This window comes from Hyaena hyaena, unplaced genomic scaffold (genome assembly GCF_003009895.1).
Source record: "Hyaena hyaena isolate Hyena2069 unplaced genomic scaffold, ASM300989v1 scaffold_54, whole genome shotgun sequence".
NCBI lineage: Eukaryota > Metazoa > Chordata > Mammalia > Carnivora > Hyaenidae > Hyaena > Hyaena hyaena.
Window position 1 is genome coordinate 4,177,337 of NW_024080685.1, and position 26,063 is coordinate 4,203,399.

Genomic DNA, 26,063 nt, shown 5'->3' on the forward strand with positions numbered 1-26,063 from the left:
CACAAAACAATATTTTGTTCAGGAATACACATAAAGCAATCTATTTTTTAAGCAATCTTTTTTAAAGAAGAGAGTGATTAACTGAAAATTTAGTACTAGAACTACTTAAAGAGAAGGAGTGGGGGATGTGACCCTAGCAAAGTATCCAGAGGTTTCAAAGGTACAAATTATATTCTATATTTATTAACTTGACTGGTGGATATATAATCACTTGTTTTATCGCTGGTCTTTAAATTGTGTGTAAACTATATGAACTCTCTTGTATGTATATTTCAACAGTACTTTTTTTTTTTTTAAATCAGAAAAGAGACCAGCAGATTTTACATTACCACAATAATATTAGTTGCATAGGATGGTTTGGTTATAGGTGATTCCTTTTTCCACGTTTTCTGAAATGTGTTTTTATTATCTTCATAATTAAAAAATAGTAAAGTAATCCTATAGGGAAGTGGCAATATTATGACTTAGCCTAAATAAGTCATAAAATGTAACTTGAAGTAATTTTAGTTAAGATAATGAATATCACAAATACCTGACAAATGCCAGTGTTCAAAGAACGTCCTGCAGGTAGAAATTCTACCAACATGAACACTTGAGGAGTTCAGATGCTGCTAATCTGTTCTTAGGGCAGAAGCCCCTCAGTTTTAAAACTAAATACAACATTCGGAGTTGAATGGAGAAGATAGAGTAGCATAGTAAAGGCAACTTTTTTTAGAAGCAAGAATTCAGTCCTCTGTACAGATTTACCTAATCTCCCTTCCCCCTCTTGATACAACTTCTTCCCCAGTCTTGCTTGCTATACTTGGTGCACGGTTGAACAGATCAAAGAGTAATATTGTTATTTGTACACTTGGTTCTCCCCTCCTAGGCTGGGAGCTCCTTGTGTGCAGGGTCTAACCATAGTTACTTTGTATCTCTTATTTCCGCCACTGTGCCTTCTATAGAGCAGCTGCCCAGTTACTGTTTATTACCTCGAACAAAGAAGCAGCAGAACTTTTAAAATGCAGTGTGGGCTGCATTTATAAAACACATGGTTACAAAAACCTGAATATTCTGGAGGCTAATCTTCCTGCAGAATGAGTCAATACATTTCTACTGGTTTAAATATAAGATCAGATAATATTATTTTGTCCATCATTACAAACAGGCTGTAAGACTCAAAACTGCTATTTTTAGCAGTGAATGATCAGAGAGCTTGACTTCCTCATGAAGGTTCTGAGAATAGGAGAGTACAAGTAGCCATGGCAGGGCAATCAGAGTATTTGCTGATTACAATCTTCTGTTATAAAGACAAAAAATATTTACATATCGTTTGATGGAAAACAGCCCAGATAGCTGCAAAATAGCTCCTTATTAAGACCAGTAGGAACACAGCAGCAATTTCCCTCTAGAGCTTAGACATTTGCCAACTACTGATATGACATTTTCACATGATTTTTTAAGTCTTTAGACATCTCCCTGCAATGGCTAAAGACAGGCAGAGAAGAAAGAGCCTCTTTGTTCTTCCTTTATTGGGTTTCCTGTGATTGGAGTGGTAAACTGTGCCCAAACAATTGGCCTGATTTGTTAGAAACACATTAATTCAAAATTCCAGGGAAGAATTAATCCAGATAGGCCTGGTCTCTATCAGGACAATTTTTTCCCCTTTATTTTCAAATTTATTTATTTATTTTGAGAGAGAGGGAGAGAGGGAGAAGAAAGGCAGAGAGAGAGGAACAGAAAGAATCCCAAGCAGGCTCTGCTCTGTCAGTGCAGAGCCCTACATGGGTCTCAAACCCATGAACCGTGAGATCATGACCTGAGCTGAAACCAAGAGTTAAATGCTTAACCAACTGAGCCACCCAGGCACCCCTGGACAAGTTCTTTTCAGATTAGTTTGGTAGAGAAAAACCAGATTTCTCTTGTTATTTAAGAAGAAACCCTTACAACAACAAAAGAGAAACACATTACAAAAGTATGCAGGTGGATAATTTATTAATTTTCTTAATAAAACATCCAAATCTAAATTGTCTTCATTTAGGTTAACCTAAAATATTGATGCAACAATTTTACATGAATTTAAGAAGAAATACACTAAATGGAGCAAGCTTATCTCCAAATTTGGAGTTTTATTCTCCTTCTTCCTGATAGATATCAGAATCACTATGTAAATTAGTGGTTAAGAGTGAGGTTCATGAGGCGCTTGGGTGGTTCAGTCAGTTAAGCAGCTGACTTTGGCTACAGTTAGGATCTCATGGTTCATGAGTTCAAGCTCGCATCAGGCTCTGTACTGGTGGTGCAAAGCCTACTGAATTCTCTCTCTCTCCCTTTATTTCTCTCTCTCCCTTCCCTACTGGCATGCCCACACTCTCTCTCTCCCTCTCTTTCAAAATTAAGAGAAAATTTTTTTTTAAAAATCTTAAAAAGGAAAAAGGAGTGTGGGTCATGGAGTCTGCTAGTGAATCCACTTGAACCCACCACTATCTGGTGTGGGATCATGTTACTTAAACTTTCTGGACCTCTTTTTCTGCATCTATGTGTGTTACAGCCATTAAAAATATGTCAATACATATAAATCACTTAGTGTAATGGTTGACAGTTAATTATTGATTACTAAGTGTGGATTTATTTTGAATCTAATGAAATGTAGCTTTAAAGGACCTCACTTGCACAGGCTCTTCCTGAGGTCTCAGGATGGGCTCTAGCAGAGCCCAGAGGGTTTCCCCCCCACCCCACTTTTTTTTTTCTAGTTTTGCAAAAGGAAGACATTCTAATTGTAGTCAGTTAATGCAGCTGTCTCTCTCCATGTCAAACTCCACTGTACTATTTTCTCCTGTGTTTGGAGGTATTTGAGTGCCCACCATAATTTTGGGATCTGGCTAAGGAAAAGTTGATCTGGGGACACACTATTTTAACTATTTTTAATTTGGAAACATGCAAATATTATACTTTAGGATTCATGTCTTATTTAAGAAAAACTTTACCCAGTTTTTCATGTATTGTCATATTCATAATGAGTCGTAAAACAGAAAGAAACATCTTAAGGTAGCAACAATTTTTTTAATTTAAGCCATAACCATGCATTAAGCAGTTTATTAATAAAAATTTATTGCTGATTTGATATAAAATAATGTTGACAAAGATAAAACTCAAAATATGCTTCTGCAAAAAGGAAACAGACAAGTTAATTAATGAGTATGCCCAGTTTTCAGTGATGCCCTGAAGTTTTATAGCTCATACTGTGAATGAGAAAGATCACAAAGATCTTCATGAGGGGAAAAGGAAAGCAGAAGAGTCAGAGTTGAGAAAGATTTGAAGATTCTAGGAAACTGGCTTTGAAGATAAAGAAAGGGGCTACAAGCCAAGGAATGTGTTGGTCTCAAGAAGCTGGAAAATGCAAGGAAATATATCCTCCATAGAAGCCTCCAGAAGGAACGTAGGTCTGTCAACACCTTGATTTGAGCCTGGTAAGACTCATTTCAAATTTTTGACCCCCAAAACTATAAAATAATGCATTTGTGTAGTTGTGAATCACTAAGTTTGTGGTGATTTGTTATAGTAGCAATATGAAACTAGTATAGAAACAACATGATTGCCAGGGATAGTTCATAAAAGGAGATGCAGTGTTCACCTGGTTTATTCAAACCATGTCACCATGCTGTGAGGAAGTAGAAAGACCATAGAGAAAGGCCATCCATATAGGCATTCTGGCCACCAGCCTCAGCCCAGCCCGCAGTCAGCCCCCACTCCAAACACCTGAGGGAGGGAGCCACAAGATGGCTCCAGCCCCTACCACCATCTCAGTGCAGCTTCATGAAGGACCCTGAGAAAGGACTGACTGCATCACTGAGCTCAGCCCAACCAAGGACTGTGAGTGACAGTAATAAAATTATTATTATTTTAAGCCATAAAGTTTTAGGGTGATTCACTGCACAGAAATAAATAACTGGGACAGTTAATATATGTCAACTTTAAAAAATTTACAATTTTTCTTGATTTGCTTCATCTTAAATAAATATTCACTTTCATATCTGATTTTGTATTTGCTAATCCTACTCTTTTTTCCTAGAGAGAACTCCTCCAAATGGCAAAGTTTCAACTCCTCCTTTAAAAAAAATAGTTCTGACCTTGCATGTAGACAGAATTTCTTATTCAGAATGTGGTTAAAAACATAATAATATATGTAATTAAGCAGACCTGAGGATCTTTGAAATTATGCAATCTTTCTTTTTAGAAATTAAAAAAATCCGTCATTTTGAAGACACTTTAAAATAACAAAAGCAAAATTTAAGCTTATATTACTTACTCATATCATCTTAAATGTCAATTGCCTTTTCATCTGAGATCAAAATAAGAGATAATTACTTTCACAGAAAATGAAAACTTCCTTTAGGATTAAGATGATGTATTCAACAGATGTCTCCTAATGATTCTTTACTGACAGTATCAACTTCCCAGAGCACTGAGATGGCAAGAAAAGACAGGAAATATCTGACTTAGGTTATGGTTCTTGGAACAAATCATAAAAGAAGAATGTGTTATGTAAATAATAATGTACAATGTCCCAGAATGCAGCCTGGATCACTTAAAATATATTTGCTTTGGGACAGACATACCATTTTTAGATAATCATCTCTGATTTCAAGAATTACCAAATTATCCGTTGCCTGCTCCTTTACCAGTCTCTCCATGCCATGTTAAAGCTACTCCATTTATTTCAGGTAACTTTTAGCGTAACAGAAAGAGTTCTGGATACTAAAGTCATGAGTTGGGACACTGAGGTCGAATGTGCACTGAGTCTGAATGCTAACTCACTTGCAAACTAGTAGAACTGGGAGGGCCCGACCTGGCTGGCTGGAAAAACTGCTGTCCTTCAGAAGCTCTCTACCGTTTGGGTCAGTCCCACAGTTCCAAGGCTGAGCACATCACCATTTGGGGATTAACTGTATTATGAATATCACTAACACTTGCATGGATAACCACTCCCTTTGAAAGATACAATATGCTTCCATCATTGACAATGACTACAACGAGTTATCTATATAGTAAATAGATGGTAAATGTTGAATTTGCTAATTTCAGATTTGGGGGCTTGTCTATAAGAAAGTCACAAGGCAGAATATAGGAGATGTTCACTCATTTATTCTGATTGCTTGAAGAAAGGAATTAATTGCATATAAAATCATCTCATTCTTTCAAGTTCAGATTTTAAAAAATGAGCAGTTGGTTGAAAACGCTGAATCACTTCAAGATGGCACTCCAGATTAGTTTATGCTTTCCCTCTTCCTTTCCCTCCGGCAAGCATTCCTGTCCCCTTTGCCAGGTTCTGCTAACAAGGTTAATCTAAACAGGAAGTTTGGATCTGCAAAACACCTCAATGACAGAAACTGGCCAAGGCTTAGAGCCAGGAATAGTGCATGAGAGGAAGAGGGAGTGTGGCATGATGTCAGCTTCACCAGTCCTCATTCGGAGATCGTTTCCTTGCAGGGCTGTTTTCTGTTAGATTCGTTTGACAAAGCGAGGGATGGTCCCTTCTTTTCCCTCAAGAAGTCACAGCATTATAAAAGTCCTGACAGCCTATACAGGTGTATATAGTAAAAGTGCTTTCACAAATATTTCTATTTAACCTTTGCATATGAAGAAGAAACAATTATTTCTTGTTCTGGTGATTATTCCTCCCTATTGTTTTTTCCAGATTAGAAAATTGAGGTTCAGTTCAATTCACACTATTCAAGATATTTAAGGTGCTACTTCTACTAAGTAAGGGGGTACCTGGGTGGTTCAGTCCATTAAGCGTCTGACTTCAGGTCAGGTCATGATCTCACAGTTTGTGAATTCAAGCCGTGCATCTAGCTCTGTGCTGACAGCTCAGGGCCTGGAGCCTGCTTCAGATTCTCTCTCCCTCGCTCTCTTCCCCTCCCCCACTCACACTCTGTCTCTCTCTTAAAAATTAAATAAACATTTAAAAATTAAAAAAAAAAGAAAGCTGGGATTCAAAATTGGGCATCTGGATCCCTTAGCTAGAGCTTTTGCCCTACACCTCAGACGTACCAGGGCCTATTCTGGGACTGTGTTTTATTTACCTATTTTTATATCCCTAAGGCCTAGTATCATGCCTGGTATCTAGTATATATTTGTTAAATGTCTGTTAAAAAGTTAGGATTTATTGTTTAAAATTCTCATTTATAAGGAGAAAGATTTTTTTACAAAGCTCAGGGGAAGTCCAAGTATAAAGCACCAAGGGAAGCAGTGCAGCAGCTTCATGGAAATACTCTTATTTTCTTCTCAAGGTAGAAGATTAAGTGCTGAGTGGTTTGAAGGACACTCCTCAGGAGTCCAGGATTTGCTGAATGAAGGCAGTGTTTCTGTGGGTGTGCTACTGTTTATTTCCTGCTCTCTGCCCACTTTCTAGTTTCACAGTCTCAGATGTCACTGAGGACAAGTTCCCTGTCTGACCTTCATGGGTAATTGGGAACAGAGTATCACTCAATCACACTGCACCCCTATTCACTGTGCTGTAGGAGACCAAGTATCTTGTCATGAAATAAATCCCCTCAAAGTCCTTCTTGGGCTTTTTTCTTTCCTTTTCTTTTTCTGAGCTGTCAGCACAGAGCCTGACACATAGCTTGAACTCATGAACCACGAGATCATGACCTGAACCTAAGTCAGACACTTAATTGATTGAGCCCCCCAGGTGCCCTGGGGACTGTCAGATTTCTGATTCCCTGTTTTGTATGTGTGCCTAATGCAGGAAAGCTGCCCCCAAGAAAGCTTAGAAAAGACTTAAAGGTAGCTAACAGTTACCCAGGGGAGAAGATCTTTTAAATAAATAAGACCTACAGCTGCAGCAAAGTAAACTAAAATGATAAGGGCAGACAAATGGAGCCTGAAGAAAGTATGTCATTAAAAAAGTTTTTTTAATTTGGGGCACCTAGCTGGCCCAGTTTAGCATCTGACTCGAAATTTCACCTCAGGTCGTGCTTATGGTTAACAGGATTGAGTCCCACATTGGGTTCTGCATTATAGTGAGGAGACTGCTTGGATTCTCTCCCTCTCTCTGCTCCTCCCCTTCTCTCTCTCTCTCTCTCTCTCTCTCAAAAATAACTTATTTAAAAAATTTAACGATTAAAAAATAAAGGGTTGGTGCACCTGGATGGCTCAGTTGGTTGAGTGTCTGACTCCTGGTTTCAGCTCAGGTCCTGATCCCAGGGTTGTGGGATCAAGTCCTGCATCAGGCTCTGCACTGAGCATGGAGCCTGCTTAAGATTCTCTCTCTCCCTCTGTCCCTATCCCCCACCCCTATCATGCACACACTCACTCTCTCTCTAAAAAAAAAAAAAAAATTATAAAATAAAAACATAAAGGCCATGTTAACTGCCAAAAATCAGTATAACAAAAGGAGAAAACTTGCATCATCAGAATATCATCATTGTTCAAAGGAGATGTTTTGAAAAAGAGGGTGAGGTAACTACCTGACCAATATTTTTAATGATTGCTATTTTCTTTATCTTATAAAGGTAAGTGGATTGAAGTGGATAAAGGGCTCCATACTGGACAATTTGATCAGTCTTTTCTCCTTTACTGAATAGAGCCTGCCAAGAGCAGGAAATTGAATACAATTTACCAAACTTTCTTGTCTTACTTTTAAAGAACAGCTCATCATTCAAAAGACTGCCTCATAAAAGTTAAAAAAATATGACATATCATATAGTATACATTTTGTATAACTTTGTAACAGTGATCCAAGTCAATGACAATTTCTTGATCTCTTTATTTTTGCCTTATACCATCTCTATTTTAAAAAATCTTCTACCACATAATTTTACATTTCCTCTTTCACATCACTTATTTTCTGTCTTATGTTCCTTTTCTCTCCTACTTAAAAAAAGTCCCCAATCTCCTTCATGTTTTGGCCACAAATTCTCCTTTCTCTTGAGGTGTATGTTTTCTGTCCAGCTACTTTCTGTCTCTCTCTGGAGCCTCTTTATATACCTCAATGAGCTGTTACCTATTTAATTCTAATCTTAGCTTTATTTTCCATGTTAGTTGCATATGCTCACTTACGTTTTTCAGCACAGATTTCCAGCACAAAAGTTTATGTCAAATTAAAACAATAGTTTTAATGTTTAAAAGATCACAGGCATTGCACAAAATTATGCAGCCTGTAAATCATTTAAAGATAGTCTGTTAATGTATGGGGCGCCTGGGTGGCTTAGTAGGTTAAGCGTCCGACTTTCACTTAGGTCATGATCTCACGGTTCGTGGGTTCGAGCCCCGCGTCGGGCTCTGTGCTGACTGCCGGCTCAGAGCCTGGAGCCTGTTTCAATCTGTGACTCCCTCTCTCTCTGACCCTCCCCTGCTCACGCTGTCTCTCTCTCTCTCTCCTAGAAATAAATAAAAAACATTAAAAAAAATAAAGATAGTCTGTTAATGTAGTTTTATTTTTTTCTAAAACCCTGAATAAGGTCACATCTCCCTGAAATAGGAGGATTTGCTCTTTGAAATCTCCTTGCACTCAGTTGCTCTGTGCTCCAGACTTTTATGTCTAGTCCTCTCTAATAATTAAAGAGAGCTATTTCTAAAATTCCTTAGCTGCCCTGGAAAGAGAAAGCTGCTTCTAAAGCTGTGTTGTATGATTCCTTGTATTCTACATTAATAAAACAATTCACAGAAAACATGCAGATGAACAGAAAAGAGAAAATTTTTCCTTGGGGCTGATTACTTAGATAAGAACTCAAGAACACTATTTACTGATTTGTGTATTTGGCTGACCGTGACTGGGAATTGACAGAGAAAGTAAAGAAAGTATAAATGTTAGAAAGGAGTCTCTTAACATCCCTCAAAGACATTCTGTGCGAAGGTTTGTTTCTCTGGCCTGAGGCACCCTTTGTTTTGCTTTTTTGCTCTGCCTTGTTAGAGGTGTCGCCTCTTAATAACGTTAATTATAATGGACAAGAAGTTATAATTTATGGGTGACTGAGACCAAGAAGCCTCTGGGAGAGTCTTCATTAAAACAACAGCACAATGACAACCTCTGGAGGCATGAGATTATAATTATTAAAAGTTTCTATGTCCTTATCAATATTAACAGGTTAAGTTTTGTTTTTTAAAGTCCCCTCTTGTACATGGAAAAATTTGAAGGCACATCAAAGTAAAAAGAATAGGTATAACCAACACTCTTGTACCCATCACCCACCTTCATCAACTCAACGTTTTCCCAGTCTCGTTTCACCTATCATCTCCATTGTTTTCCTGCTGGTAGGAACAAATTTGAAGAAATAAGAGAAATGATGGCATTTTACTTGTAAATATTCAATAAACACCCTCAAAATTTTATAACTTGATTATCATAAGGTGCACCCGCAGAACAAAATAAATGTTTTCTAGCTGTTACGGCTTGTGGACAGGAAGAGCGTACAGTGGCATACCCCTAGGACTAGTTTTGGGGGGGAAGGACTCGACCCCTCCAGTCTGGTCTATAAATTCCTCCGGAGCTATACGGCATGCGCAATCCAGACCCCAGAGTTGCTAAGGCCCTAAGGAAGATAGAGGCTCTGGATAAGATGAAAGCCAATCAGAGGGCTCAAAGGCTAATCAGTTAGCCAATCCGGATTCTAGAGTGCATCAGATGCTCAGCATTCTGATCTCTGTACCAGTATCCAATCGGAGAGCCGGCTGCTTTGGGCGGACTTTTCAAAACAGCGAAAACAAAACAAATGGGGACCTTTAAAAGGTGCAATGCGACCAGAAACTATCTCCTTCCGCCTCTCAAACCTATCACTCCCTTTATTTCCCATCTCCGGATCAATCGCGGAAAGCCAACGCCCAGATTCCACCCTCCTCCCGGAGACCGCGAAGGAGGGGTGGCTCGGCAAGGCAAAATCGAGCTGAAGAGGGCACAAATCGGGCTGGGGACAGTAGTACGGGGTGGGACTCTTTTTCAAAGTCTTTTGCGGAAACCGCGGATCCCTCCGCGGGGAGTCACGTGCCCCGCCCCCTTGGGGGCGTCGAGAACTCAAAACAAAAACAAGGGATTTGCTTCGGCCTCCGCTGTGGAGGAGGCTGTGCCTGCGGAGGGCCAGGGCTTGAAGGGCCGGCACTGCGTCCCAGCCGGAGGGTGGGCGCACGGGAAGCGAGATGAAGCTCCGGCTGTGAGGCCGAGGCGGAGGCGGCAGTGGGGGGTGGGGGGAAGGGTCCGATGCCGGTCCGGGGGCACAGCTGAGGCGGCGGGTGCCCGACCTCCGAAGACAGGTTCGGACGCCCCCGCCGCGCCTAGTCCTTGCCGGACCGTGACGTCGCGGGCCGGTGGAGGCTCCTCTCCGGCACGGTGAGTGGGCTCGCCTGGGCTCGCGGGGTTCCTTTGTTCGTGGTTGGGAAGTACTTGGTCCGGGGATGTGGGAGTACCTGCTCGGCCCCGGAGCGACTCCGGTCCTGCCCTCAGCCCTGCCTCAGGGGAATGGGCACTGGAGACGGAAAGGTGTTGGAAGGAGGAGTGGTGAGTTGAGGAGGCTGAAGACAATTCCTTGGTTGCACCCCCCTCCCCCATTTTGTCACGGGGGCTCGCTGGGGTGGTGCTTCCTGGATTGACAGCCCCAGGGTTGCGCACAGTTGAGGAACCTGGCATCAGTGGATGGACGGGTGATGTCCGGGCACGGGGTGGGCTGGACTTCTGTCCCCCGACTGGATGGGCCACGCCACTCCAGCACTCTCGGAGCGGGGTTTTGCCACTCGGGTGGAGCGGGGATAGGCGCTGCCGCAGCGGATGGAGGCTTGGGGGCTGAACTGCAGCGAGAGGGGCTTCAGGAGCTGGGCTTCCAGGGAGGGCGGGGCTCGGGAGTCTCCTCCCTCCGGTTCTTTGTTCAGTCGCGAGACTCTCTCTCCCCTCCCCCTTATTGTGTAAAGCGCCCACTCCCGAGACCCGCTGCGTTAGGTGCCCCGGGTGCTTTCTGCGGAGAGCAGCCCCTCCCCCACGGCTTCAGGTAGGGCGGACCGTGGGGACCCCGCCGCCCCAGGACAGTTTCCGGTTTGTGAAACCGCAGGGAGGCTGGGGCTGGCCGGTCTGACCCAGCGCCGGCCGGCGGACGCGAGCGCGGCCCCTCCTCCTGCCACACCTCCCCGGCGGTGGGGGAGGATCGCGCTGCGGGTCTGGAGGACGTGACTGATCCCCTCACCCGCTCCCAGCCGGGGGTGTGCCGGGGCTTCTCTCGCCTGAGGTATTGACACCAGCTCTTTTCTGCCCCCTCCCTACCCCCTCCCCAGGATCCCTCCTCTAACTGTACGTGGTGTCTTTGCTACAGATGAAGGATTTAGGGGCAGAATATTTGGCGGGTCGTGAAAGGGTCCAGCTCTTCGGATTGTTGAACCTCTATTTAGAACAAGAACAGAGATTCCAACCTCGAGAAAAAGGGCTGAGTTTGATCGAGGCTACACCGGAGGTAAGCTCCCAGAAAAGATGTCTTGCTCAGACAGCTGATAGGGCTTGGAGAAGGGTAACTTTTCGTTGAATCAAGATTAAAGGCTGCAAAGTTTCTTAAGATAAAAATGGGCTTTTTAGAGTACTAAGGTAAATCTTACAATCTTATGCACGAATGAGAGTGATACTAGTTCTACAGAGGTGTGTCTTCAAATGTGGCACCCCCAACTTGCAGGTTCTGGGTGGGTGACTCTTATCTTGGAATTGAGTAGTTCTGTTGTGGAAATAGCCTTTGCCCGTGAAATACTTCATAGTAGGGTCTTTGTGTTTTTTATTAGAAAACAAAAATCTAACTAGCCCCATTACAGGGGAGTTATATTTGCTATAACCGCTGGAAGTGTGACAACAGTTCACTTTATATTGGATTTCTGAAGCTCTTGTAGAATGTATGTTTTTAAAAAGCAGTGATGTGTATATATATTTTGTATCTGAAAAGGTGTGTAGCATTAGTTAAATGATTCCACTCTTTCCCCCGATATTCTTAAAGGTTAAGGGGAAAAAATTACCTTATTTGAATCCAATTGTGTGTATTTATCTAGTTCTGAGAAAGTCATAACTTTGGCTCTTGGTTTTTATTGCAGGATGATAACGCTTTGTGTCCCAGATTGAGAAATGCCAAAGTAGAAGATTTAAGAAGTTTAACCAACTTTTTTGGATCTTGCACTGAAACTTTTGTCCTGGCTGTCAATATTTTGGACAGATTCTTGGCTCTTATGAAGGTATTTAACCTATCGCTCATATATGTATATATATGAACGTATATACGTATATGCACTTTTTTTTTTAAGGGAGAGAGAAAGAACGAGTGGGAAAAAATCAGAGAGAGGGAAGAGAGAGAGAATCCGAAGCAGGCTACACACTGTCAGCACGGAGCCCCAACACAGGGCTCTGAACTCAGGAACCCGTGAAATCATGACCTGAGCCAAAATGAAGAGTCAGACGCTTAACTGACTGAGCCACCAAGGCGTCCCTGTATCTTTATATTTCTAAACCTAGTGCGCCGCACAGTGCTAGCATACAAGGGTCTGATAAATGTTTGAGAAGTGAATGTAATTATGTCTCTATACGTAAGCATTTTTCATTGAAATTGTGATCTTTTGTGCTGGATTAAGAGATTACAGAATTAACTGTTGGATTTTAAATTAGGTTTTGTGGTACCTTTTCTATACCTTCTCTTTGCAGATGTGACAAAATGAAGAACGCTGTTTATAGGTATTCCCTATATATGCATACAGTCCTCAAAATAAGGTCTTCACATTTTCATCCGTCATCATGTTTTTCTTGGAGCTTAGGTATTTTTAATACTGAAACATGATAAATGGAAGTATAGCAGGATGTTAAAGGTGACCTACTGCCTTCCCTGTGAGAAGTCTTTTCAAAGCAGGGAACCATAGTCTTATTAACCAGCTAGTGTTAGAAAAATGTGGCAGTTCTTCTGCCAATAGGATTGCTGTCAGCTGTTGGGTCAGTTTTCAGGGCAGTGAAAAGAAAAGGGCAGCCATCTGTCCATGGCAGCTTTTACATATGCTCCATTCTGCACAATGATGCGATATTTCTCTTGGGCAAATTTGCACCAAAATGTAGGATGATATTTAAAGATAAATAGAGAAGAAAATAAAAAGTTAAGTCACATGCATTATTTTTATATCCAAAGAAGTATATATTTTCTTGGAGTTGAAAGGCTTAATTTATTTTGGGGGAGATTGCACTATTAAGAATTTCATGTTTGAAATACAAAGTATAATTCAGTGTTAGAAACATAGCTTTTGAATTTACATTTAAATTACTTAAATGCTTAAAATGCCTTTTTTAAAAAGGGGAAGTTAAGTCAGTTTAAAACATAAAATTGATTAATTATAATTGTGAATAAGGGTAAGTAAGTGTCGGCTTTACTGAATCAGAGTGACCGTTGTTAGAAGAAGCTTTTTGTTCTTTGCTTTTCAGGTGAAACCTAAACATTTGTCTTGCATTGGAGTCTGTTGTTTTTTGCTGGCTGCTAGAATAGTTGAAGAAGAATGCAATATTCCATCCACTCATGATGTAATCCGGATCAGTCAATGTAAATGTACTGCTTCTGACATAAAACGGATGGAAAAAATAATTTCAGAAAAATTGCACTATGAATTGGAAGCTACTACTGCCTTAAACTTTTTGCACTTATACCATACGATCGTACTGTGTCATACATCAGAAAGGTCAGTGGGGTTAAAAGTAAAAATTTTGTGCTTTAACGTTGGTCTAGGTAACAGGTGTAATGCCAGTGAAATTTATATTTTTACTTCTCTAAACTTTCAACTTGGATTTTCAGTAGCAAGTTTTTAGAATCATTTAAATCTCTGGAAGGTTAATAAATATTTTGTCCTATGTGTTCATTGTATAGGAAAGAAATACTGAGTCTAGATAAACTAGAAGCTCAGCTGAAAGCTTGCAACTGCCGACTTACCTTTTCAAAAGCAAAAGTAAGTTGATTTCTTGATTACGTATGTCTTGCTGTTTCTGTTTTGTATTTTTTTTTTAATATTTTTTCTTTTTTTTATAGCCATCTGTTTTAGCTTTGTGCCTTCTCAATTTGGAAGTAGAAACTTTGAAATCCATTGAATTACTGGAAATTCTTTTGCTTGTTAAAAAACATTCCAAGGTAACTGATCTTCAGTTCTTATTCTTTAAAGCAGACTTGTTATCTAATTTATTGGTTTTTCCCCCGATGGTGATTTAAACATTAAGTAATGCCGTATGGTTCTCTTACCTTTTCCACTTTTTTTGTATCTCATCTGTTGAAGTTCTCAAAATGCAGCTTTGACCCAGACAGGATTGAACTGTCAGGAAGGGAACCTGATCACTTAGCCTGCCTTCTTTCTATGTTCAGTTGGTGTGCCTTCTCTGGTATTCTCACTTGTTGGTAACAGTGGTCTACAGTGCAACATGCGCATTGTTCAAAAATACATACTAGGAAATGGGTTTAGTAAATATATTAATGGCAGCCCATGACATCTGTAGGGCTGAATCATTATCCCATTAGTAGCATTACCAAAATAACTTCAACAGTGTGTTTCTTTGTCAATCTCTTAAGCCAGCGCTGTAAGTTTTGCAGTAAAGGCTATTAGTACTAAAAGGAGTACCTCAGGGTTGTGTTAGCACAGAGGTAGGGCAGACTGAGAGAGGCACTATGACTGGGAGTCTCGTTGGGCCAAAAGAATCTTAGTGAAAGTTTCGGTAGCAAAGGCTTATGGCCAGGACGTTGGTGGACTAGAGGGGGTTGGGAATCATTTTAAGGTCGACTTAAAGTTGGAATGTCTAGGTGACAAGCCAGAAGTAAGGAGATCCAACTCAAATAGTGCTTTGGGAAGCCAGACATGGAAATGAGACAAGGAGTCACGAATGACCAAGATTTGAACCTAATGATGGGGAGAATGTTGCCACCATTGAAGGAAGCTTGAGAAACTAATTTGTGATCAAAGAAGTATGATTTTAGTTTGTATATCTTTTAGGCAGGTAAGTATTTAGCAGATATTTGGCAGCCTGGAATAAAAACTCAGAAGATAAATTGTAGTTGGAGATTGAGGTTTGAAGTTTCTCATGAAGAAATAGTAGTAGAAACCATAAGAAACTGGGAATTCTTTGCTTAGGAGTCAGTTGAAACTCTGGGTTTTTGGTGTTGGCGGTTTTCCACTTAGGAGTCCAGTGAAGGAGGTACACGAGACAAGTAAGTGCAACTGTCTGGTTGGAAAAAAGTTACCAAGAAGGAGGTGGTCAGGAGTATTGAATTTTGATGAGAGGCCAAGTTTAATGAGAATTGAAGGGGTCTCTTCTGTACCTAGAGGAGATGCCAGTAGAATGAGAAGCTAGTGGTTAGAAGCCAGATTGCAAAGGGTTTAAAATGTAGCTGGATTAGGTGGAAGTAGAGACCAAGATGATACAAAATTACCTTCTGTTTGTGGCAGAAGTATTTGTGAAGTGTTTATTTTTAGCAGATAGATTCTAGCTTTCATTTAAATAATGAACTTATTAGTTTTAATCCAACCTTTTATAATGACATTATCTGGAAGTAAGTGAAAAATGACTCATTGAAATAAATTGGGGCACTCTCCAGTGGTGGAGGAACTGTGCCCTTTTGGGGAAATTCCTCTCCTGTCAAATTGCTAATAACTTCGCCATTAGCATAGATCTGGTGTCTTTAGCAATCCAAACAATGCTATGTCACAGAAATCTAAATCATGATAAATTCCTTTCATTGAGACCACTAACAAATATACTTAACATTTCGCTGATTAGCAAACCTAATGTTTTAGGTCAGTGTATTTTCTTAAAATAGGCAAAGCATTTTATTAGATTCTATGTAAATTATTTGTACCTGTGGTAGTCCTCCCTTAAACCAGTGGTTACCAAATTTTGACTGCTCTTCAGAATCACTTGTGTAGCTTTAAAAAATCTTGATGCCTAGCTCACATCCCATATCAAATAAAAATGTCCCGTGGTGGGACCCAAGCATCAGTGTATTTTAAGCATCACAGGGTGATTCTAAGGTATTTAACCTTTTCATTAAAATTTTTTTCCCAGGTTAATGACACTGAGTTCATTTACTGGAGAGAGTTGGTTTCTAAATGCTTAGCCGAATATTCTTCTCCTGAATGTTGCAAACCAGATCTTAAGAAATTGGTTTGGATTGTTTCAAGGCGCACAGCCCAGAACCTCCACAACAGCTACTATAGTGTTCCTGAGCTGCCAACAATACCAGAAGGGGGTTGTTTTGATGAAAGTGAAAGGTAAGCAGGTTCCTTGACAAATTAGACCTCCCCAGAGTGGGGAACAGTCAAAATGGAACGTGCGAATATTACACAGCATTAGAGAAAGCCAAGAGCATCATCTCTTTAGCTGAGAAAATGAGCTAGACGTAGTTTTATTAAAATAGGTGAGGATTTAGAATTATGCTCCCAACCTCCCCGCTTTTATTTTCTTTATTAAAAAAAGCAAAACATGATGCTCATATCTTATCCCTAGGACTTCTAACTGGAAGTTTATACCTTTTGACCACTTTCATCTATTTCACCCCCTGCCTCTGGCAACCACCAGTCTGTTGTCTGCGTCTACGAGTTCTGGTTTTGGTTTTTGTTTCATTCTTAGATTCCATGTATAAGTGAGATCATAACAGAATTTGTCTTTCCTCCGTCTGACTTATTTCGTTCCCTCCCTTTTTGAAAACTGGTTGTTTCACATCTCCCTCGCTCTGAAATCTAGTTTAAGAATAAACAAAACCTGAAATGGCATTACCAGCTTTGCAGGGTTAGTATGGATTCCTAATATGGTACTGCAGGTTAAATGACCGGAAAATAGAGGGACCCACCGCCATGAATGCAGCAGACTTAATGTAGGTATCTTTATGGTGTTGTCAGGTGCTGCTGTCTTGTTCAGAGTTAATTTTTGTTCATAAAATGAATACTTTTATTAAATTTGATTGTTTTATGGTCTAGAGATAATGAGAAGTTTCATTTTCATAGTTGACTGGTTTCTTGGTTTGATATTTGGGAGCATCAGCGATATAATTACTATTGCAAGAAAGATATCAAAACCATGTGATTGAACTTTGTCCTTAGTTTCCATTTACTGGATTTAAAATGTTTAGGATTGTAGTTAGTTGCTAATATGTATTAATTGGTACAAGAATAATAGTTTGATAATTTATTAAATCTCTTAAACTTTATATTTTCTAAGGAGATTACAATAGATTACAGTTCATTTTAGGAAGTCCTTATAGGTTAAATTTTGTCTCTATAAAGTTTAAATTTTGATGTAAAAACCCTGCGACTAGAGATACTCATTTAGCAGTTTCATTTGGCCTGTAAAACCTTTAATATGTTCTAAATAATGGAATCTTCTTCTTTGTCTCTTTTTCTCCCTTTAGTGAGGACTCTTGTGAAGATATGAGTTGTGAAGAGAGTCTTAGCAACTCTCCTTCCAGTGATCAAGAGTGCACTTTCTTTTTCAACTTCAAAGTGGCACAGACATTGTGCTTTCCATCTTAGAAATCTAATTGTTCTGTGCCACAATTGAAAGCATGTACAGGTTTCAAAGCAATAAATGGGGGAGTAGGTAGTTTTCTGGTCCATCCCCCATCTAGACAGGAATTGCATAGACTGGAATACCTACCTTCTATTTATTATTCAGATCAGATCTGGCCTATTTTCATGTTTAATCCTAAGCCATCAAATGGGTTAGTGCCTCGTAAACAATTAACAATGTTTCACACATTGGCACTTTATTTTTCTCATTGATCTTTAGCTACTTGGGGGAGGAGGGAAGGTGCTGATACCTTCAATTTACTACTTTTCAAGAAGATTTTTAAAGATGAATAGTGTAGCTTATCTTAAACTTTTTATAAAGCCTTCACGTGTCTTTCTTTAAACAGATTGGGAGTGTAAAAGTGCTTCCTCAGCAGGGACATTGGATAATCCTTTACGGTTTATCATAGATCTCCCCTACTCTCCATTCTCAGAGCAGAGAATATACTCTTAAATGTCAAACACCTTTTTTTGTTGCTTTGTTCTTGTTTTCTAAATGATCACTTACTCTCTGATGCAGACTCTATAAACTTTGGAATTATTAATAGTGACATTTCTGTGAATTTTAGTATATAATGTGTTGAGGTTTCTGCTAAAGCAGAAATCATTGACAGGCTAGGATTGATAGATAGTTGCATTTCTAATGCCTAAGTATTGTCAGACTATAGTATTATTTTAATGTTATTAAAACAATCCATAATCTATTAGTTATGCCTGTACCTGTATGAAAGCAGTGCTGGCAGTTGGAGAGAAATAGGTAATTGTGGAATGGTAAATGTTGATCTTAGTAGCATATTTTATTTCATTTTCTTATATTAAAAAAAGTCTGCATGATTCTGTTTCATTCCCTTTGTAATTCACATTTCAAAAATATTGGTATTAGTATATGGGTGCCAAGACTGAACATGAAGTAAAAAAAAAAAAAAAGTGTTTGTAGTATTCTAGTTTTAAGCATATGTGTGTGATGGTACAGCCATGAGAATAGGCATTCACAAACTCTGTACACCTGAGATTTTGTACAGAGAATTTTTTAACTTTATAAATTGTATATGAAAATGTAAATCTTTTAAAATGTACATAAAAATACTGTATTTTTTTACCTTGTGTGTGTGGTAGTCTAGTCATTGCATGTAAATATAATTTATTGTGTATTCTGTATTATAAATGATACATTGATGAGTTTTTAAATGGTAAGTCAACATCCATTGGATGTTTTCTGAAGTGGATCTTTTTGAAGTAATGATAGATTACAATTCAAAATAAAAATATTAATGAATTATACTCTTTGTTTGCAATCTTAACTTTTTTTATTGGTAAAAAGAAAAAGTCGTTGCTGTATTTCAGTGGCAAAGCTTGGCCGGAGACTGGAGTGCTTCCAAGTTAAGCTCTCATCTGGTTACCAGAAGTCCACTAGGTAATATTTCTTCATCACAGTTTGGCCCTCAGCCTTGGAGATCCTGAAAGCAAATATGTCACTTGAGAATTGAGCTCTCTCTGGGGTGGACTTACATTAAACAAGAGTGATATATTGACCTGAATGCCTATTAATTTATACCGAAAGGCAACAGGTATCAAGGACACTGGAATACTCAGGTTGGGAGATTGATACTTACTTTCTGCAGACACACCAAAGTAATCAGAAGGTTGCTTGGGAAATAAACAGGAGTGTTGTTATGACTGACTCTGCCAGCTTCTGGCTCTTTGGACCTTTTTTTCCCCACGATTTAGGCTTTTGAAAGTCCTGGTGGGTGGGTGGGGGGGGGGGTGTGTGTGTGAGAGAGAGTGAGTGTGTGTGGAGGGGCATATGTTACCCCTCTAGTTAATTTTGTAGACCTTTGTTTTCTCTAGTTGGTTAGAAAATTAGATCTACTAATGTGGTTTTCATTTACTACTAATACCTCTTCTCCTTTGGAGATAGGAGGGTTAGGAAAACATGGCCCTAGGGGTGACTCTTGGCTTGAGGATGACCCTCCCCTTCTTAAGTAATTTGGGTGATCGACAATATATTCTGCTTTCAGATTTTGATTTTTGGAACATAAAAGAAATTTGTGGCTTTCCAAATCTCAAAACCTTCATTCAATTCCTCCAGGATTTTACTGCTTTGCTTACTAGATGCTCTTACAGTGTGAATCTACACACACACTTTCATCTGTTGCCTGTTCTGGTTCTCCGTATATTTTGTTTCGCCCTCTTCACTGAGCTCCCAGCTTTCTTTTTCACAACTGGCCACCCCACTTAGAAGTTTTCAAATATTTCCAAACCTGCTATTCCTGTTTATCTTGGTGAACAGGTATTCCATCTACTTAAGTTGGAAACTTAGGTGATATCCACATCTCCTCCTATCTCTTTACTGGAGGTTTCCATTTATCATTTATATTATTTCATTTATACTGTAGAGCTTTTAGCTCTACTCTGTCTCCTCTTTTCTGCCACTGGCTTGGTTGAACCCTGTACTTAACCCTGTATAGCAGGGTCACTACAAGATCTTAGTCAGCTCCTGGGATGTGGCACGTACACTCTGTTGTTTCTGCTGCTGCATATTGTTGTATCACTGCCTGGTCCCTTGGTCTCCACCCATGTAACCCTCAGGAAGAGAGATTGAACAAATAACATGTTTTATTCTAACCCTGTCACACTCAGTTAATATTCAGGTCAGCTATAGAGAGACATTGGTTGCAGAACTCCTCTCGTGACAGTTTTAACTTTTTTTTTTTTTTTTTTTTTTTGGTCAAAGATCTGACTTTTCCTTTCGGTTCCTTTTATTTCAGTGCTAGGTTCTAACGTGATCTTCCCCCTTGCCTCCCACCTTCCCCCGTGCTTGTACAAATTGCTAGCTTATTTAACAACCCATTTTTACCAGCTTCTAACATGGACAAAGACCATGTACTTTGCATTTGTCACTTTTGAACCGAGTTTTTCTAATTATTTGTACCAGACATTGATCAACAGCCTACTGTTTTTGTGTTGAGCAAATCAGGTTGTGTGGTAGATAGTTTCCTTAGAGCTAATGATTCTCCCCATCCCTAGGCATACACGCTACGCTGCTCTTTCCCATCAAGAGGTGGAGTCTGTTCCCCTTGAATTTCAGCTGGCCTACTGCCTGGTTTTGCTTACCAAAGTGGATGGAAGAAGTTCGGTGTGTGTCCAACCCTAAGGCTTTAAGACTGGCAGCTTCCCTTTTTTTTTTTTTCGCTTGTTTATGTATTTATTTATTTTTTAATGAGGAAGTATTTCTCTGCTTTATTTTTTTTCTTTGTAATTCTTTTTTTTTTTTTCAAATAGTTGATTGTCAAATTAGTTTCCACATAACACCCAGTGCTCATCCCCACAAGTGCCCTCCTCCATGCCCATCCCCCCCCTCCACATCCATCAGTCCTCAGTTTTTGTCAGCATTCAAGAGTCTCTCATGGTTTGCCTCTCTCCCTTTCCCCCACCATTTCCCCCCTTCTTCTCCCCCTTGTTCCTCCGTCAAGTTCCTCCTAATCCTCCTATACGTGCAAACATATGATATTTGTCCTTCTCTGCCTGACTTATTTCGCTCAGCATAACACCCTCAAGGTCCATCCATGTTGCTACACATGGCCAGATTTCATTGTTTCTCATTGCCATGTAGTATTCCATGGTATAGATAAACCACATCTTCTTGATCCATTCATCTGTTGATGGACACTTAGGCTCTTTCCATGTTTTAGCTATTGTGGAGAGTGCTGCTATGAACATTGGGGTACATGTGCTCCTATGCCTCAGCATTTCTGTATCCCTTGGGTAAATTCCTAGCAGTGCTATTGCTGGGTCATAGGGGAGTTCTATTGTTAGTTTCCTGAGGAACCTCCACACTGTTTTCCAGAGGGGCTGTACCAGTTTACATTCCCACCAACAGTGTAGGAGGGTGCCCGTTTCTCCACATCCTCGCCAGCATCTAGAGTTCTCTGATTTGCTCATTTTAGCCACTCTGACTGGCGTGAGGTGGTATCTCAGTGTGGTTTTGATTTGTATTTCCCTGATGAGGAGGGATGCTGAGCATCGTTTCATGTGTCTGTTGGCCATCTGGATGTCCTCTTTGGAGAAGTGTCTGTTCATGTCTTCTGCCCATTTCTTCACTGGGTTGTTTGTTTTTCGGGCGTGTAGTTTGGTGAGTTCCTTATAGATTCTGGATATTAACCCTTTATCTGATATGTCATTTGCAACTATCTTTTCCCATTCCGTTGGTTGCCTATTAATTTTCTGGGTTGTTTCCTTGGCTGTGCAGAAGCTTTTAATCTTGATGAGGTCCCAACAGTTTATTTTTGCTCTTGATTCCCTTGCTTTTGGGGATGTGTCAAGTAAGAAGTTGCTGCGGTGGAGGTCAAGGAGGTTGTTTCCTGCTTTCTCCTCTAGGGTGTTGATAGTTTCCTGTCTCACGTTCAGGTCCTTTATCCATTTTGAGTTGATTTTTGTGCATGGTGTGAGAAAATGATCTAGTTTCATTCTTCTGCATGTTGCTGTCCAGTTCTCCCAACACCATCTGTTAAAAAGGCTGTCTTTTTTCCATTGGATATTCTTTCCTGCTTTGTCAAAGATCAGTTGGCTGTATACTTTTGGGTCCACTTCTGAGTTCTCAATTCTGTTCCATTGGTCTATGTGTCTGTTTTTGTGCCAATACCATACTGTCTTGAGGATGACAGCTTTGTAGTAGAGGCTGAAGTCTGGGATGGTGATACCTCCCGTTTTGGTTTTATTTTTCAGTATTACTTTGGCTATTCGGGGTCTTTTGTGGTTCCATACAAATTTTTGGATAGTTTTAAACCTATATATTTCTTATCCTGGCAGTCAATACTCTGCTTGTCTCTCTCCCTTGTTTGCATACCTTACCTGTCTGATCTGGGAAGGCTGGGGCTGTTTGTCTTTCTTATGTATTGTTGCATCCCCAGCACCCAGCATAGTATCTGACCCTCCTTCTCTTCTGGCTGATACTCATAACAAGTAACTTTACTGGCCAACTGATATGTTTCAGGCACCCTACACAAATTATTTCAATTTTGCCATAATCTATTAGACAAGTACTGCTGTTGGTCCCATTTTACAAGGAAAGAAGCTAAGGATTAGAGAAGTGCTTTAACATAGATCTGATAAGTAGCAGGGTTGAAATTTAAACCAAGTTTGTCTGCCAAACCCTATGTTCTTTCTTAACCAGGGTGCTAAACTACTGTCCAAGCATTGATGGCACCCATTAAAGAGTTGTTGAATGAATGAAATAAAAGTTTTTATAAAGAAAACCCTACTCATTATACCAGTAAAATAAATCACAGTATTCTTCTCTTCAACTTCTGAGTGCTCACACCCATATAAAGAAAAAGTGGCTAAGATTTAGAGTTAAAATGTCTTTAACTGCCCAGGAACCCCAAGTGATAATACAAAAACTCAAGACTGTATATTGGTAGAGAAGATGAAGTCCCTCAAAGGCTGGGGATTTTAATTTGCTCTGGAAACTTCTTTGTGCTCACCTGAGCCCTTCCCAATGTGGGCCCTTGCCAATCCCTGATTCCTTTCTATGCTTAGGTTATAGTTTATGCTTTATCATTACCTTGGGTCCCAAGGCCCACAGTCATTTGGTGTTAAGGGGAGTGGAACTTTGTATTAATAAAGGACTGTTTGGTTAAAGGCCTGCTTGCCCTTTGCTTGTCTTACTATTATCCAACATAACCATCATCTTCCACTTACTCGTTTACTGTTCTGGGATTTTTCCAATAATTATTTCAGATGTCTGCGGTTTCTTTCTTTGCCTAACATCTAAGCTTCTCTTGAGAAGAGACCATGTGTTATGCTTCCTTTTTATCCTTAATGGTGCCTCATATAATGCTGGGTAAAACAGGTGTCAGCATCTTCTACATGTATCACACCTGATGGTGCCTTTTCCATTCCTGATTGCAGTGATTCATAGTTGGTAGAGATGCACTTCCTTGCACGGAAAGATGAATTTACCCTCCTCAAAGTTAGGATTTCACATCATTACTAGGCATGCAGGGGCCATAGCCCACTGCTCAATTTGTACCCCTTATTCACCAGTGAGATATAGTGATCAGGAACACAGGCTCTCTAACCAGACTGTCAAGATTTGATCCTGGTTTGGCCATTCAGTATGTGACCTGAGTGACTGTTAACTAAAGTGTTTGTGCCTCAGTTTCTCTGTGTAAAGTGCTCAGTAACATTACTTACTTGTTTTGGACATAGAGGTATGCTGCCTAGATGCTCCAGCTGTTGGGAGTGCTTTTGACACAAAATTTTCAGCTAACAACCCTTTTGGGGTGACACACCCAGAGAACAGCCCCACACAAGGTCATACCCTGCCCAGAAGAGCCTACATCTATGCCAGATTAAGGTAAGAGGAGGTATAAAGGCTTGGTCACTTTGGTCTAACACAGGACAAACCAGATGGATCATTTTGGTCTCAGTGCTCCCCATGGGGATTGGCTGAGGTTGCTGTTGGGCCTGCATTGTGGCTCAATTCCCTACACCCTTACTTGCTTCCTTTCCCTCTCTGCCATGGATGTTGATCCCAAAGATGCTTCCCAAGGAACACCCTGCACCGTAAACTTTGTCTCAGAGTCTACTTCCTGGACATCACCACCAGCAACACTGCCTGGTGGGGTTACAATGTGTACTGAATGACATGACACAAGATAAAGAATTTGAAACAGTGTCTGATATGCACTCACTAAATATTGGCTATAAAAATTATTACCCTACTTTTGCCCTATCTTCTTACTTCCTTTCTAAGACTCACTGTATTCAACTATTGTTGAGCTGCTATGATGTACTGACTTTTGCTCTAGGCACCGAGAATGCAAAAAGCAATCAAAACCCAGGTCTTACCATTGAGAAGTTCATACTCTAAAGGGAGAGGCAGACATATCAATTACTATGCAAAGTAAGAAGCACAACAATAGAAATATGTTAAAGGCACAGTGTAGCATCTTCTGGATAGACCTAAATGATTTCTGAAGAATCATTTGGCGTGATTTCCGTCATTCAATGGAGGCCTTGACGGTCCATCCTCTTACCTGTGCCCCTCACATTCCTGTTTCCCTCTAATGCATTCTGTCACTTTCACTCTGGAAAATCTTTCCTTTAACTAAAGACTTTGAGTCTGAGCAAATGCAAATATCTCCAGCAGGGTTTACACTGTAATGGGATTCAGAAACTATGGTTTGAATACCTGTTCAGTGAGAGTATAGTTTTGAGCAAGAAGCACGTCTTAGTTTGGATACCTTAGAAAGCAGATGCTGAGAAGAAGTCAGAAGGGCAGTAGGTTTGTTTAGGGGTGGTGCCTGTGAATGAGAAAGTGGGAGGAAGGCGGGTTGGCAGGGAGAGCCTGGGGCTGCAAGGCAGGTCTGACAAAGACTCACCCAAACTGGGAGCTCCAGTTGCCCATTAGAACAGCCCCATGGTGGGTGTAAATGGCCAGACTCAGCACCCCCAGTGCTCAGTCACTGGCTGGAGTCTGTTCTCAAAGAGTGTGGCTTGGTGCAGAGGTGGCTCCTGAAAGATGCAAGTGGTGTGTCTCCTACCTACCTACCTACCATCTCTGAACAAGTGTTTTAGTCTGAAAAGGGTAGATACTGAGAACTGCAAAAATTCTTCGCAAGATCACTGCATTCAAACCCCTGCACTAAGAGACTTGAGCAAGTTTTAGCAGGCTTTTAGCAGCTATGTCCCTGGGACAACCCCAGCCCCCATGGATGGGAAGAGAATTTATGGTCTGTTCCAGCCAACACCTGATCTCCTTTCTCACAATCCTTACTAAAAAGGTCTTACCATCGTGAATCCTTTTTCTAACCCTTTGACATGGGAATATCTTTCTCAAGTATCTGAAAACCTATGCAATGTAATTATTAGGAAGGGTAGGGCCTCTGTTTCCCAGTGTCTGTGGGAGGCTAGTATCCTAACTTCAAAAGCTGTTGGATAGAGGGCACAGCTAGCCTAACCACATTTACAGTCACCAAGTCTGTCATTTTTAATTTTTTAAATGTTTATTTATTTTTGAGAGAGACAGACAGAGTATGAGTGGGGGAGGTACAGAAAGAGAGAGGGAGACACAGAATCTGAAGAGAGCTCTAGTCTCTGATCTGTCAGCATAGAGCCCAACATGGGGCTTGATCTAATGGACCATGAGATCATGACCTGAGTCAAAGTCAGATGCTCAGCAGACTGAGCCACCCAGGAGCCCCAACTTTGTCATTTTTTACTGAGCTTCTGCTTAGCTCTTTCTCCTCCTGATGTCTCTTTTCACTGCCTTAATTAATGTCTAGTTTTGCTAATCTTTGACAATGCTAAAATCTGCCTTTCCTACATCACAGTGCTGTGAGAACTGAATGAGTTCATGGAGAAAATAGAGTATTTTGTAAACTGGGAAGCTCTTTACAAATATAAGTGGTTGTCAGTGTGAAGGCTTTTCATATATTTTCCTGAGAGATAGTTTTAAAAAGTACATCAAAAATATTTTTTCTGTTAATAAATCTCCTTTCTAAAAATGTAAACAATATAAAGTGATAATATCTACAGTGCTACCCCTCACA

The 26,063-nt window shown here is 40.2% G+C and overlaps 1 protein-coding gene across 3 annotated transcripts; it reads left to right on the forward strand.

Moving 5' to 3' along the window:
- Positions 1–9,995: 9,995 nt before the first annotated feature.
- Positions 9,996–18,789, forward strand: CCNG2 (cyclin G2). 3 transcript variants are annotated; one of them, XM_039230989.1, is made up of 8 exons: positions 9,996–10,306; positions 11,239–11,414; positions 12,034–12,171; positions 13,397–13,647; positions 13,833–13,911; positions 13,992–14,090; positions 16,010–16,215; positions 17,352–18,789. In XM_039230989.1, the coding sequence occupies exons 2-8, from the start codon at positions 11,277–11,279 to the stop codon at positions 17,470–17,472; spliced, it is 1,032 nt and encodes a 343-aa protein (XP_039086920.1). In that variant the 5' UTR covers positions 9,996–10,306; positions 11,239–11,276; the 3' UTR covers positions 17,473–18,789. The 3 variants fall into 3 exon arrangements, with proteins under 3 accessions (XP_039086920.1, XP_039086918.1, XP_039086919.1); XM_039230987.1 differs by having other exon boundaries at positions 11,277–11,414; XM_039230988.1 differs by lacking the exon at positions 9,996–10,306 and adding an exon at positions 10,392–11,192 and having other exon boundaries at positions 11,277–11,414.
- Positions 18,790–26,063: the final 7,274 nt, after the last annotated feature.